Genomic DNA, 15,905 nt, shown 5'->3' with positions numbered 1-15,905 from the left:
TTCCATTTGTATGAAATAGCCAGAAGTGATAAATATATAGAAACAGGAGATAGATTAGGTTACTAGCTGGGGCCAGGAGAGAATGTGGAATGACTATGAGAGAATGTTTTCCGGGGCTGGAGAGAAGGCTTAGTGGTTAAGAGTGCACGCTGTTCTTACAAAGGATCTGACTTCAACTCCCAGCACTCATGTCTGGCAGCTCAAAGCCACCTTAGGCACCCTCCCCCCTCCACATATACATAACTTAAAAAGGGGTGGGGAATGGCTCAGTGGTTAAGAGCACATACTGCTCTTCCAGAGGCTCCCAGCACCCATGTTGGACAGCTCACAATTGTCTGTAACTCCAGCTTTATGGGAGCCAATGCTCTATATGGGTTCTGGGAATACAACTCAGGTCCTCAGGAGAAGTAGCAAGTACTCTTACCTGCTGAGTCACCTCTCCAGCCCTAAAAATGTTTTTATTCTGGGTTAATAATTCTGGGATTAGAAAGTGACAGTGGGGCTGGAGAGATGGCTCAGAGGTTAAGAGCACTACATGTTCTTCCAGAGGTCCTGAGTTCAATTCCCAGCAACCACATAGTGGCTCACAACCATCGATAATGAGGTTTGATGCCTTCTCCTGGGGTACAAGCATGTACACAGATTTAAAAAAAACTGTATGCATAATAAATAAATAATTTAAAAAAGAAAGTTACAGTGGCTATACAATCTTGTAAAAATATTAAGAACTACACAGTTTATGGTATATTGTTATGGGAGTAAAAACGTGTGTGTGTGTGTGTGTGTGTGTGTGTGTGCATGTGTGCATGTGCGTGCGTGCATGCGTGCATGTGTGCATGTGTGACCAGACAAGCAATGATTCCAAGGAAAGTTGATAGCTTCCATGGATTCTCAAAGGACCTTGCGGCCCCAAGGACAACTGCCTCAGGCCCATGCAGCTGTTCCTTTCTGTTCTGACAGCCAGTGAAGCTGACATAGTTGAGAGCTACAGAAAGCAACCCACAGGCTCTTCAGAGCTGGTCCTACCTAACCACATCGCTCCACTACTCTCGTTTTCCCTCATGGAACCAGGCACCAGAAGGAAGCCAGTGCACATGACCTCAACACAGCTTCGGACTGGCATCTGGCAGGAGGCCTATTAGGACCACCTCACCCCATACTCCCAAATATTTCTAAGCCTAACTCAAACATCTTCTAAGAAATGTTGTTGACTCTGATACAACATATAACTCTGATATAACCTAATGATGTCAGCTTGGCAGTGGGGGAAGCAACTTAAGGACACTGGGATTTGCATTTGTCCTTGTCTACATCTCCAGGCTATTCCTCCCTCCTCCCCAAGCCAATAATGTTCCTGCTTACTTGCTGTGTGGTTGAACTGATTCTCTGGGCTACTGACAAGATAGGACTAGGATGAAATCCCAGGTCCAGGCCAACAAGATGACTCAGTAGGTAAAGGTGCTTGCTGTCAACCCTGATGACCTGAGTTCAATCCCAGATTTCATGTGGCCAAAACTGTCCTCTGATCTCCATACGTGGGCCACGGGGGCACTTGCATGCACATATACATGCACACATATACATACACACATACACACACAGGCAAGCATGTACACCAAATAAATAAAGAAATCCTAAGCCTGGGACCTGGTAACACCCACCAATAAGAGGCCCAGGGCACTTTGATCAACTATAATACCATTTTGAGGTGCAATTCACTCAGCCATAAATGACCTTTGAGCCTAATCCTGGCAGGGTTTATTTGTTCTTCATAAGGAAATTTGAACCAGTAGATCAGTAGACTTGGGGAGAGAAGGGACTTACTGATGGGTTTACTCACCTAGAAGAGAAATGGCTCATTCCCACCCCCACTGCCTCCCCTCATAGCTGGAGAGACAACCTGCAGGCCAGGTGAATCATATTAAGGAAAAACCTACTTCCTACTGGCTTAACAATGTCACTCATTGAGTAGAAAGGCCAAGATGAAAGGTCATGTGGACCTACTCCCAGACCCATAAACAGAAGTTGACAATTACTTCTGGCGCTACTCTATATGCTAGACACAACCACATGAGTTCCGAGGAAGAGGCCACCTATGCCTGACAGTCAGGCTGGCCTTTCCTCATTAATGGGCTCCTTGGTTGCTAAGAGTCTCTCAAAAGGCCAATACTGTCACTTCAGGCTGGAAAGTCAGAGACATAAATTCTGCAGTGAGACCTGTACCCAGAAGTATTATAGCATTGTTTCAGTCCTGTTCTTCCTCTTCAAACAGACAGTGAGTATCCATTTTCCAGTTATGGTCTCTCACTGATACCAAGGAGCCTGGGCATTTCTGACCAGTCTCCTAGGAACGTTTAGTGTCTGGAAAAAAGGTCAGAAAGGGAGGCAAGAAAACAGAAAGCTGTGGCTGGAGTCAGATTTTGTTTACACAGATGCAAATGTCCTTGAACAGGATGTCATTTTAGAGTCTAAAATGACATCCACAGAGCAGGGAGAGGAAGCAGCAGCAGCCACCCCCAAGATGTGAGAAAGGAACTGTGGCACCCCCTCCAGTGATTTTTCTCTAAATACCAGGCTTTCCACAGGGGCTGCAAATAGACTGTAGCTCTTCAAGCCTCCATCTGTGCCATCCTGACAGCCTCATACTCCACAGAAAGGCGGGAACAGCCGCTTCTCTCCCCTGCCTCAGACTGTCACTCTGGACTTGGTAGATTTCCCTTCTCTCAGCTAAGTCTCCCTCCAAGGCATACCTCTTCCCTCCCTTTGCTGGCTCCTTTACTGGTTGGAGCTTGGGCCCTGCTAGCAAACACCTGTTTCTCCAGGAAGATGCAAAAGAAAATTCTGAGGTATCCCTGACTCCTCCTGCCTGGGCAGGGTGAGCAGAGAGGCTGGGTGTCCCAGAGCTGACCCTGCAGCGGTCAACCAATGGGAGGAGGTGAAAACATTCCTCTCTGTTTTTGACCTTGGCATCATTTTCCTGTTAGGCTCCAATCTAGATACATGGACATTATTTTATCCTCTTTACCAGACTTCTGTTTTCTGAGGAACTTTTGTCTCTAAAAAAAAAAAATTTCCAAAACTCTCCCTCCTGTGCCCTTAAGAGAATTTAAAGGTGTCAGCTAAATGCCATGTGTGAACTGTGCTTGGGTCCTGATATGAACAAACCAACTGAATGTAACAGATACCCTGGCCATGTGAGGACGGCATAAGTTTATAGAGGGACAGAGGTATAATACTGACACAATGATTACACAAAAAAGACAACTCAGTCAGCAAAGGCTTGCTTCACAAGCATGATGATTTGAGTTCAACACCCCAGAACCCACATAAAATTCTGGGCACAGTGGCAGGCACTTGTAACTCTAGAAACAGAGAAGGGAGAAGGAGACAGGTAGATCTCCGGAAGCTCAAAGGCCAGCTAGTCTGGACTTCTTGGTTAGGTTCCAGGGGAATGAGAGACTTTGCTCAAATAAAAAGTGAAAGGCATCTGAGGAAGGTCCTGCCAGGCCTGATGGCACACACCCATAACCACAGCACTTGGTAGGCTGAGGCAGGAGGATTGTGAATTTGAGGCCAGGATAGACTATACAGCAAGAGGTCTCCAAAGGGAAGGGGAAACTTACGAGTTGAATGCATTTAAAGTGTGCTTTAAAGTTCTTAAAATACTTCAAAAGAAGGGAGTCGAATGAAGTAACTGCCCTGGATTTGACCCCTGATGAAGCAGGGTGTGACACATAGAATTCACCACACCATTCCTCCATACTTTAGTGTAAGCTTTGAGAATTGTCCCTTATCATGTTACAGACAAAAGCTCTTTAATCTCTGTAACCTCCCCTTTTCAACTTTCACTCAGCAATTTCAAGCTTCTAATCCAATCTACACCCAGCCTTCCAGATTCTGTCCAGTACCTTCCTCCTACCAACACAGGAGGGGGCACGGCCCAAGACCTCGGCAGGCCTCTGTTGTCCTTCATGCGCTGCCTCCACCAGAACCCAGCTCTGCTGTATCCTATACCTCTAGCTCAGTGGTTCTCAACCTGTGAGTCTCGACCCCTGTGGGGGTCAAACAACACTTTTACAGAGGTAGCCCAAGACCATCGGCAAACACAGATATTTGCATTACAATGAATAACAGTAGCAAAATTATAGTAATGAAGTAATAACGAAAATAATTTTATGCTTGGAGGTCTCCACAGCACGAGGAAATGTATTAAAGGGTTGCAGCCTTAGGAAGGTCTTTTCCACCCCCCAGTTGACTGGATCCCATTGGCTTGATACGGAATATTTTCTGCACTTTGAGGTCGTTTTTAAATGTTTTATTAGCATACATTAATTATATTTAATAAATTGTTTCACTATAACATTTTCATACGTGTACATAATGCATTTCAATCCTATTCTCTTTCTCTCACACACACAATTAATCCTTCTCATCTCTCCCCTACTCTTTTACTAATCCTCTTCCTAACTAGTGCCTTTTCTACTTTCAAGTCCTCTGTGTGTGTGTGTGTGTGTGTGTGTGTGTGTGTGTGTGTGTGTGTGTATCTGTCTGTCTGTCTGTCCCAATGAGGGTTATTTACAGGAACCTGGGTGAGTTTACCAGTGGCTAAATCACTAAAGAACCTCTCTCTACCAATCATGAACTAAGTCCACTGCGCCTCTTATCCAAGGGTTGCCATGTCCTTATCTGTCACCTCCACCTAGAACCAGAACACAATGAGTGTTTTGAAAAGGAAATATAACCGTACACTGGATAAAGGGTATTGTTCACTCAACTGAACTGGATCCTTTGCAACTCCAATATGCCCACTGCTACTTCTCTTCTCCAGGGCCAAGAATCTTCTCCACAGGCCAAGAACTTCACAAAGCAGAAAAGCCATTCGGTTCCACAGACATTTCTAGAAGGCTGACAGTGGCAGTGTGGTAATATCTGGGCATATGGCCACCTCTAACTGCCATTGTCATTGTCACCTGCAGGAGGAGAGGCTGAAGAGGAGTCCCTGGTTCTTCCTATCATGATTACTCAGTCTGCTCCACCTCTTCAACAGCCTTCACAAAACCATCCACTACCAACTGTGGCCACCCTTCCTGACATACATAGGGCAGCCATGACTATAGCTGCCTCAGGATAGGACAGCTGCCTGCCCCAGGACCCACCTCCAAGCTTCTTAGGAACTGCTTTCCTGGGAGATGCTACACACTTTCCCTGCTCTCCTGACAGCCTAGAACTTGAGGATAAAGCCAAGCTTTAATTTAAAGTCTGGTAAATTAAAAGTCCCCCATGAAGGCTGGGGAGTCAGCAGAGCACTTATTGCACAAGCACGAGGACCTGAGTTTTGTCCCTAAAAGCCATGTAAAGAGCCAGATACAGTAGAATGTACTGGTATTCCCAGTGCTTTGGAGGCCCGAAGAGGCAGATCCCTGGGATTCAATGACCAGTCAGCCTGGCCTGCATAGTGAATTCTATGTTGTTTCAGTGAGAGACTCCAACTCAAAAAACAAGGTAGATGAGCTGGGTATGGTGGCACATGCCTTTAATCCCAACACGGAGTAGGCAGACAGGTAGTTCTCTGTCTGTTAGAGGCCAGTTGGTCTGCATGGTGAATTCCAGGCCAGCCAGGGTTGTACAGTGAGACTCTATCAAAAATAAACTACGGTAGTTTGAAAGAAAACGGCCCCTAAAGGGAGTGGCAGTATTAGGAGTTGTGGCTTTGTTGGGGTGGGTGTGGCCTGGTTGGAAGAAGTGTGTCACTGTAGAGGCAGGTTTTGAGGTCTCATATATGCTCAAGCCATACCTAGTGTCTCAGTTCACTTCCTGTTGCCTGCAAGATGTACCACTCTCAGCTACCTCTCCTATACCATGTCTGCCTGCACACCACCATACTCCCAACTGCCATGCTGCCGGCTGTCATGCTCCCTGCCATGATGATAATGGACTAAACCTCTGGAATGGTAGGCTGCCACCTCAATTAAATGCTTTCCTTTGTAAGAGTTGCTGTGGTCACGGGGTCTCTTCACAGCAACAGAAACACGAAGACATAAACCAAAGAAGGTGTCTCCAGAGGAATAACAAGGTTGACCACTGGTTTCCACATGCACACACATATGTATAAAATATATCTGTACACACATGTGCACCCCATATATGAATATATCCTCCCTAAATGCAAACCCTTCCATGGTGGCAGAGCCTCACAGAGCAGTGTTCCGCGTCTGGGCCTCCTTGCTCTACTCCCCACACCTTCCCCTGCCATGACAACCCTGTGTTCCAGGTGGATATTTAAATACCAGCTGTGAGCCTGTAAGGAGAAAACAGATCCAGTGGCTACATTAATTTCCTGGGCCTCCTCAGACAGCCCTTTGCGTCAGGTTGTGGTACCTTAGGAGAAAGCAGTTTGTCTGGCAGGTGACATCAGAAGCTCGCACAGTTGTCTCTAACTTCCCTGACAGTCTTGGGGTGCTTTTCTCAGTTCCCTTTGTCTTTGTACAGTCTAGGGTCTGTTTATGAAACATCTAAAGGAGACACTGTCACTAATGACTTGCCATGTACACAGAGGACAATTTCACTGCAGGGAAGGAAACCACTTATGGCTCTGAGACAGCTCAGGGGTTGACAGTCGTGTGACCTTGGATAAGTGCTGCCCCATAGACTGCTGTTCAGGAAGAGTATTGGGCAGTTTAGCCTCAGGACCCGCCCAGCATGAACAGAGTACCGATTGCACAAACCTAAGGAAACCAGCTTTCCCTCCCTTCCCCATCCTCCCTAATCAAGTCATCACCATAACTTAAATCTTCTTGCATTTACTTTGGCCTTCAAAGACAGTTCATCAAGCATCTTCCTCCATGGCCTTCCTCTTCTTAGGAAACCCAGATGTGGAGATCGAAGTCTGTTGATGGAACCAAAACAACCTTTAATATTCATAGTGTCTTGTCCCAAACAAGTATGCACCATCCCGTGACAGGGCATACAGGACTTTGAAGCAACTGTAGAGTCATCTGTCTTTAGGGTAAAGCACGGGGTTCTGCAATCTTTCCTTGATTCCAGGATGTGCAATGCCAGACATCAGCATCATCTCCCAATCAATGTGGCATCTCATTACTGTGGGCTTAAACTGATGAAGGCCATCTGGAGAAAGGACTGCACAGCTTTGGTGAGCCAGGTGGGGTCACCAGCCTTCAACTGTGGGGCACGGCAGTCCCTGCTTGAGGTTCTTCTGACTCATACTGAGATGATCCAATCCAAAGAGTAATGCTGCAAAGGTAGCCAGGCCTCTAGCTCCAAGTTTTTCATCTCCATTCAGGGTCCAAGTTGAACCAGGTGTGTTTCTCCCTTCTGCATGGTGGTAGTATCTCTTGGTTGCCATCTCATTGTGTGGTATCTTATTGTGATGGGATTTTTTTTCTTTCTTAATCGTCCATAAAATAGTCATGCATCTTTAAATTGTGATTTCTTATATTTGATCAAAATAGTTTTATTACAGTTATATGTGATACTTTAAATGATCCAGCTTGCTAATTTAAAAAAAATAGGATTCTAAAGGATGGCCTTATTAGACTGAAATCTAGTTTGCGCTGCTTACTGAGAATTTCTCCTTCAGCACTAGCATTAGTCATTTCTGGTAACCCTGGAAACAAAGGTGAACTAACTCTTCAACATGACAAAGCCTTGCTGGTTCTGATCTCCCTCAGCCACCTCTACATTACATATACTCCCATTCTCTGTCCTTTGGTTTTCCTCCCATCCCCTCTCATCACAGAACACCGACATGATGGATGGTCCCATGGGGACACCTCTCTCTTTGGTTTGCTTAGCTGACCACAGCCCCAATGTCCTCCATAAGTGGTTGCCTCTCCTGAACAGACCAACCCATCTTTCCTTCTCTCCCTCCCTTCGTCCCTCCCTCCCCCCTCTCTCTCTCCTACTTCTCTTTCATAGCATAGGAACCAGCTCTAGTTCTGTAGTTATATAATTTTTGATTAATGCTACAATCTATTACTCAACTGAGAACTCTGAGGAAGCAGAAAACCAGCTTGATACTACTTAACACCACATCAAGTCAACTATTTAGAAACTGGCGGGTACCTGTGAACGATGTCTGAATGGATAGATGAACTTGGGTACCACCCTCCTCAAGTAGAGCATAAGTTCCTAGAGTCCAAGCAGTTAGGGGAATCATAAAGAACAATAGACTCCCACTTTCATCACTAAAGTTGTGATCCAAGGCAAGTCACATTCTTTCTTTGTTTTCTCACTAACCTGGGAATAATATTTAACACAAATATGATGGATGGTTTGCAAGGCTGTGGAGGTACTTGAAACAATACAGTTTGCCCTAGTCCAAGCTTCTAGCACCAGGTGGGGTCCAGGGTCCATACTCTATGCGCTGTCTGTGTGGATGTATTGATAGGCCTTCCTCCTAGGAAGGGGCATGGCACCACCCAAACTTCACGATGTTCAAAGTTTTGGAGATAGAAGACGCCAATAAGACTTGTGCTTCCCAAAGCTCTCTGAGGATTCCCAGACTTCAGGGCCCACTGGCCTAGAACACAGGAATAAATAACTCCTTGTTGTGTGCCTCTTGTCTTCATTCTCAATGTAAAGTTGAACCCGTAGCCTCTAGGATCGGAACTTTAATATTAAGGTGGATATTTACAGCTGAGCCTCACTAAACTTCTCCCATACCTCCATACCTCTCCTCAAACATGGGCACCCTGGGTTTCCAACAGGCTATGAATGATCCTAACTCATGCTTCTCTGAGTCCGTTTCTTCACTGGCTACAGAGAAATGCAGTAATAATTCTGTCACTCATCTTCTCAGCCACAGAGCCCGACCCCGTGCCAAGATAGGGTCCCATACATCCCAGGCTGGCTTTTAACTCAAATGCAGTACATAGCCAGAGAGAACCCCGAACTCCCAGTCCTTCTGGTTCCTTCCCTTAAGTACATATAGAGGTGTGTACCACCAAGCCCAGTTTATGCTGTGCTGGGGATCAAACCCAGGACTCTGTGGATGCTAGGCGAATAAACTGAGCTATATCCCAGCCTCTTATCTCACAGAGCTATTTAACGACCCAGTAAGGTCACAGACATAAAGACTTGATGAGCGAGGAGACAATTTAAAGGAAAGTTAGTATTTTCTCTGTATATTTTAAAACCCTGATTCTGTAACAAGAAAGCATCCTGCTGACTAAGTTATTCTCGGTTATGTCGATCATTACCCAAGATCTGCACTCCAGGCATGCAAATGAAACATGAAAGGTGAGCCAATCCATCATCATTACTCAGTTATCAAGTATCTCCTGGGGGCCGGCAGATAACCCCCCCTCCCAGAGAAGGACATGCTGAGGGGATATATGTTCTAATTGCTTCCACAGTTCAACTGCTTTGTCAGAGCCCTCTCAGAAAACCAGGCTGGAAAGGGAGGTATGGAGTAAGTCACTAACTAGCACCCCAGTGGCTGGGGAAGTCTAGAAAGAGTAGAAGGCTGCACACACACTCTTGGATAATTCCAGTGGGAAGCCTCAGTAGTGGAAGACAGGATGCTTTTGCAAAGCGTTGGGAACACACTACTGACGAGAATCTGGTGCTCAGAGCTTCAAGCTGGCCAGGATTTCCTCCGTGTGCGATCTGTTGAGCAGCTCCGATAGGGACTCACTGGTGTTCTGGTGGAACATGGAGCCCAGGCCGTAGCCATCTGTGTTCCTGCTCTCTCGTTGGAAGCTGCCCACCAGCTCCTGCATCCACTGGATGTCTGCTGAGAGCTGCTGCCTCAGAGCCTCAAACTGCACGTGTAGATGGTCTAGCTTCCTGGCCATGCCTCCAAGGCTGGCCCCTGTGGCCTGGATGTCTTCTCTCAGGAGCCTCTTCAGGGACTCCACCTTGCGGAACTCATACTTGAGCTGGGACAAGTTATGGCGGGCATTCTCATTCTCCTCTCGGTACCAGGCCTCCTTCTCATTGTAGATAGCGATCAAGGCCTCCACATCATCCTGCAGGGTGTCATGGGCTCCTGCTAGGGCATGGCACCCCTTGTCCACCTCAGCCACATCCTCTACCACATGGGCAAAACGCTCAAAGTTGACATAAGTGTTGTTGGGGGGCATGCTTGAGTGGCATTTGAGGGTATACTCTCTCAGGCGTTTGGTCTTCAGCTGGGTAGGCTGTGTCTTCCACTGTTCAGGGGCTCTGGCTTCTCCTTTTGACTAGTAGGTGTTCAGACAGAAGAACCAGAATATTAACATGATATGTGCTCCACAGGGCAGTCCAAGCTGCAGGCGGAAGGCACACACATGGCCTCTTTGGCATTCACTGCTCGTGTCAAGACATGGTAGGGAGAGCCAGCACCCACCCCCGCAACAAGACCATAAGAAACATTATGGAATGTGGGGGTGCTGACTGCATGCTCACTTCAGGGCAAAGGGTTCCATGGCCATCAGAGAGGGTTACCACACACATAGAATTTAATAGTAGCTCATACAGACAAGCAGGCTGCAGCTAGGGCTCTGCAAATATCGACTCAAGGGCTGAAACATGCAGGCTATGGCGGGCAGAGGAAGGCTGAAGGTATCTGTCTTTCAGGACACTGCAGCCTTGGCAAAAGCCAGCATGCTCAGCAGAAAGGAGCCCAGGAGGCTCTTTGGCTTCAGGCTCTGGGCACATCCTACCTTGGAAGATTACTGGCCTTCCCCATCCTCCGGGGAGTTAAGGAATTTATCATCTATAGGCCTCTCCCCTTCTTACCTACACTGGGATCATCCCTATGGACCTTCTCTGTGAACAATGACGGTAGACTGCGGAGTGTTCAGCTAGCCAGCCCACAGAACCAGGGCTGGAGGCTTGCTCGGAGTCCCACTTTCACTCCCAATGTGCTTTTCATGCCAAACTCCAAGACTCTGAAAACCAGTGGGCCCTCCATTGCAGGCGGGCTATGGAGATTCATTATCTACCCTGACCCTCTAACAAGGAACAGATCTGTCTTAGCAGATCTGGCTTATCTTCTCCACCAGGTCTCTGTCTCAGGACCCAGTCCCTGAGGCTGCACAGTGCCTAAAGAAGCTACATGACAGACTTGTGTTTCATCCTTTAGTGAGAGCCCAGAAGGCAGGAAAGGAAATGTACCTGGTTACGGAGTCAAGAAAGAACAGTTGGTAAGCTGACCTCTGAAGAGAGTGTCTTAACTGAGGTCTGTGGTGGTCTCATTGGCTCTCTGAGCCCATGAAATACAAACTTAAGGTAGCAAAGCCCTATTTTATTTATTTTTGCTTCTTTTTATGGTGCTCTGGGTGGAACTCACAGCCTCATGCAAGCGAGGCAGGCACTCTAGTACCGAGCCAGTAGAAGCCCATTTGAACAAGCATCGGCCTTTTGAGGACCCTTGACCAGTGCCCGAGATCAAGCAAAGGCTTCTTATCAGCCATTTGTATTTGACTGCCACAGCCAGATCTGGTGGCAGAAGAGTGACCTCCTGCTTACTGGAATTCATTACCATGCCCTTACCATGATCCAGGGATGTCTCAGAGCCTCTTGGATGGTAAGCCGTTTCCTGCAATGAGGATGAGGAAACAGAAATTACATGAGGACAAGTGATGTCTCACCTTTTTAACATTCGTTGGCTGTGCCATCAAGGCAGTACAGCTGCAGATAGGGCTGAAAATTGGCTGTATTTCCAATACTCTAGGGAAAGTGGTCTGGGCAGGAACCTCAATAGAGAAACCTTACTACCCAAGCCCTTGACTTCAGTTCCAAAGTTGAAGGGCCTAATTGCCACCCTCTACTGAGCTTCCAGGCTCCTCTGAAAGCCAGCTCTGCAGGACCAAACCTCTGGTGTCTGCTTTTGGGTTTGCCTCCCAGGATTCCCCTCTGCCCTTTATTGCTCTACACAAAGGCAGCTACCCCCAACCGCAGCACTGCCCTACATAAGGAAACCAGGGCTTCTGCATATCACAGGGTCCCACTCTTGTTCTCTCTGAAGTCTGTGAAAACCAAAGGACATAGCCCTCTATAGTCTATGGCCCTGTCCCCTGCCCATCCAGGCCCTTCTCTGATGTCACACAGAAGAGTCACAGCTCTCTACACAGTTTCTTGTCCATTCCCCTTCTTTGGCCATACAGCCATAAGGCTCAACCTGGGCCCTGGACCAGAGGTGGGATTAGTATGTCTCATCTCTCCCGCTATCCTGACCTCTCTGGGCCTGTCTGCCTCCACTCTCAACTTGAACAGGTCTCAAAACATTCATTGTTTACCTTTCAAACCAGAGTCCTGCATTTGTATAACCCCTGATTTCCAGATACACATGCCTGCAAGCACATAAATGTGTGTGTTCATGCAGACAGAGTCATCTGTATTTGGGCAGAAGGAGATGATGGCAAAAACAAAATGACAAGATGTCATGACCAGTGACACTTCTCAGCACCTGACCAGACTGGGTTACATGAAACAGATGACAAAGAAGGGAACGGAAAAGAATGAGTACCAGAGAAACCATCCTCTATCCTCTTACCGGGTCTCTTTCACAAGAAGCTTCCGAATGAAGTCCTTGGCCAGTTCGCTTGTCTGGCTGAAGAATTCCTCATCAAAGTCATAACTCACAGCTGTGATATTTGCCAGTGTTTCTTGCTTCGTGTCTCCCAGGAAGGGAGATGCTCCACTTAGTCTGAACACAACAGAGAAAGCCCCATGAAATGGAGGGAAAGGAGACAGACATAGAAGATGGACTCAGGAAACCCAGAGCACTTACCTAGCATGTACAAGGTTTTGGGGTCAATCCTGATCACAAGAAATAGATAAAATTCCTTGTGTAACCCTGATCCATACTAGCAGCTGTAGAATTAATGGTCATCATTTCTTTTTTCTTTTTTTTTTAAGGCATGGTTTCTCTGTGTAGTCCTGGCTGTCCTGGAACTCACACTGTAGACCAGGCTGGCCTTGAACTCATAGAGATTTGCCTGCCTCTGCCTCCCAAGTGCTGGGATTAAAGACATGAGCCACTATCACCCAGCAATGATCATTATTTCTGTCATTGATGAGACATAAATAACCCACTATGAGTTCTAGGTCCCCAGTTTCCATAAGACCAGAAATCGGTCTGTATCTCATGTGCTGTGTCCTTACCCACCTCTATTATCTGGGGAGTTAATTTCATTCTATATCTCCTAGTTCAAATATATTTATCTAACTGTCATCTATCTACCTACCTACCTACCTACCTACCTACCTACCTATCTTCTACAATTCCAGCCTCTCCCTCTGGGTTTCATAGATGTGTGCTCAAACCTCCAGTGTAACCATGCTTCCACAGGGTAATACTAGCTGTGTGGTGTATCTCCCACAGTCACAGAGCCCAGGACAAGTTAAGTCGACTCTCCCCCATGTCAGGATCCTGAGTTCCTGGCACAGTGCTTCTGATAAAACAGGTTTTCAATGAAGCTGTGTCATCCAGGCCTGGTCACACTGGGCCTATAATCCCAGCTTCTGAGGAAGCTGGCGCAGGAATATCACAAGTTCAAGGCCTATTTGGGCAATTTGGTAAGTCTCTATCTCAAAACAAGAAAAAAACTTTAAGAGGTTCCAGGGATATAATTCAGTGGTAGCACATTTGCCTAGCTACGTTCAATTACTCTAGGTTCTAGTATCACAAAAAGTAAATAAGTAAAGCGAGAGTTACACAGTAAGACAAAAGAAAGAAAAATAAAATTAAATAAATTTCACCAAGTTCAAGGAGTCATAAGAAGACTGTGTGACCTATAGAACTATTCTTTAATAGTTCAGTATGAAAACTATAGTAGAAAAAAAAAAGAAAACTATAGTAGAGCTTAAAGTCCAGGATGGTGATGCCCCCTACAATTCTAAAGAAACTCAAGATTTAAGAACAGTTAGGTGACTCCTCTAGCTCTGGAATTACAGAGGAATAGTCCTTGGCCTTCTCTCTGCAGCAGATCCAGCTGGGCATTTAAAAGGTGCTGAGGCCATGGCCCTCCTCTAGTGATTCTAACTTAATGGATCTGAGGAGGGACCTGGGCCACTGTGGGTGCTAAGAGATCTACTCTGCAGCCAGGGTTGAGGGCCTCAGTTGCAGCTGGGGAAGTCACAGTATGGCTATGCAGACCTCTTAGCTTATGCTGCTGAGAACGAACCCTCCACTGTGGAACACTGGCCCTGGCTGCAGGCTTTTACCCTGAAAATGCCATGACAACAGCATTTTCCATGTGGCCTATGAGAGGGTGACCACTGGGAACCATCGAGGAGTTGAGTGTCTACTGGCCTACCTGTGTGCCCAAGCAGCGCCTATGAAATGTGTACAAGGTGGCTTATTCCCACCCACCCTACTTCCTGTAGCAGGAAGTCTATGATCCCTACTTTTCTGATAAGAAAAACAGGTCCAAAGGTTAAGTAACTATCCATGGTCACAAAAACTGAAAGAAACAGTGCTACAATCCTGTCCCAAATGAGGTCTAGTCCCCCCAAAATCCAAACAAAACAAAATGCCTGTGTAGGAAATCTTGACTTAAGCCACAGGACTATAAGGGACAAGAAAGGGAAAGAAAGGAGAAGAAAATAGAGTGTGAGTGGGAGGAAAAGGGACCTGGGGACGAGAAGACAGAAAAGAGAAAGATGGGCAGGTGCAGGCGCCTTCAGGGCTGTTACAAGGGTTCTGGTGAAGCGAGTCTCTCGGTGAGCATATATGATACGCAGAAGGCTGAGCTGAGCAGCCCTAGCTTGCCACAAAGGAAATTTAGAAGTGAGCTGTGTGGGAGGGAGGGCTGCTTTCCCAGACTCCTAGCCCTGCTCAAGGGTATGAGGTGGAGCTCAGAACTCGGCCTCAGGTGCTGTGTGGACTTGACACATCATTGCTGTCTCCCTTCCCTTCCCTCGCTCCTCTTGAGCCAAGCAGGTCTGCAAGCCAAGGCTGGAGATACTCACAGGATGTAGGTGATGACACCGATGCTCCTGCAAAGGACAGTCATGTCAGAGTTGTGCAGTTCCAACCTCAAGCCCCCAGACAGTCACCACACAGGGCCAAGAAGTCACTTCCTTCTCCAGGTGGCCCCAGAATGCCATCTCAAGCCCCACTCCTCCCTACCCAACTCTGCAACAGACTCAAACGCATTTGGAATCTTCACTCTCTGCACACTGAATCAAGGACCCAAATTCAAGGTCTGACTTCTGCATTTGCAGACTCTGTCATTAGAGAATGTCTCTTAACCTCTGAGCCCACCTTCCTTCTAAAATGAGGACAATAGCTAGTAAGAACAGCTTCATGGGTGTCAGGGTCTTAGAAAGTCAAGTCATGAGAGCTGGGCCAATAGTAAAGCAGTGTTCAAATAAAATATGTAATGAATTGATCACAGCAGTACTGCTAGGAAAACATATACCTAGGACATAAGGATACTCCTGTGGAACACTTAATGGACTGACCAATAGAGCTCACTTAACTGCTATCTAGACCCCAGTTGGGGCTGGCCCAGGATGAGCCTGTACTTGCCTCAGCCTCTCCCCTGCTGACAAAGCTCTAACTGGCCATGGACCCAAGCCTCAGTTGCCTCCTGGCTGCATATCTAGCGCTCCTGGAGCACTGCAGACTAGGGGACTAAGAAATGTTGAGTGTGAAGGAAGGGGTTTAAACACTCCAGGGCATGTCATTTAAAACAGGGGCCGAGGCCTTCTACCCCTGAAGGATCCCATGCTACCACTTACCACATGTCAGCCTCCAGTCCCAGGGGCTCATAGTTCACGATTTCTGGAGCTGAAAGAGGTCATGTTGAGGAGTCAACTGGGGGTAGATATGAGAGGAGATGTTTCTAGGGAATTCTAGAGTATCTGGTGCCAAATGTCTTCATTTTGAATCTCCAGTAGGGAGGAAGGATATTTGAACAGTAGATGGAAATAATCAGGATGGAAGAAGGCTG

The 15,905-nt window shown here is 46.9% G+C and overlaps 1 protein-coding gene across 2 annotated transcripts in view; it reads right to left on the bottom strand.

Annotated features, from left to right (window-relative positions):
• Dapk2 (death associated protein kinase 2) overlaps positions 1-15,905 on the bottom strand; it is a 119,196-nt gene that overhangs the window by 5,663 nt on the left and 97,628 nt on the right. For both annotated transcript variants that reach the window (XM_005075516.4, XM_040739968.1), the window contains 4 exons: positions 15,694-15,742; positions 14,920-14,946; positions 12,500-12,652; positions 11,497-11,542 (listed from right to left, as the gene is read on the bottom strand). In XM_005075516.4, the coding sequence (XP_005075573.1) occupies positions 11,497-11,542; positions 12,500-12,652; positions 14,920-14,946; positions 15,694-15,742 (275 nt within the window). The remainder of the gene's footprint in view (positions 1-11,496; positions 11,543-12,499; positions 12,653-14,919; positions 14,947-15,693; positions 15,743-15,905) is intronic.

The sequence above is a fragment of the Mesocricetus auratus genome, unplaced genomic scaffold (assembly GCF_017639785.1).
Source record: "Mesocricetus auratus isolate SY011 unplaced genomic scaffold, BCM_Maur_2.0 Super-Scaffold_100691, whole genome shotgun sequence".
In the NCBI taxonomy this organism is placed as follows: domain Eukaryota; kingdom Metazoa; phylum Chordata; class Mammalia; order Rodentia; family Cricetidae; genus Mesocricetus; species Mesocricetus auratus.
Note: the sequence above shows the minus strand (reverse complement) of the source record. Positions and strands in the feature narration are given on the sequence as shown.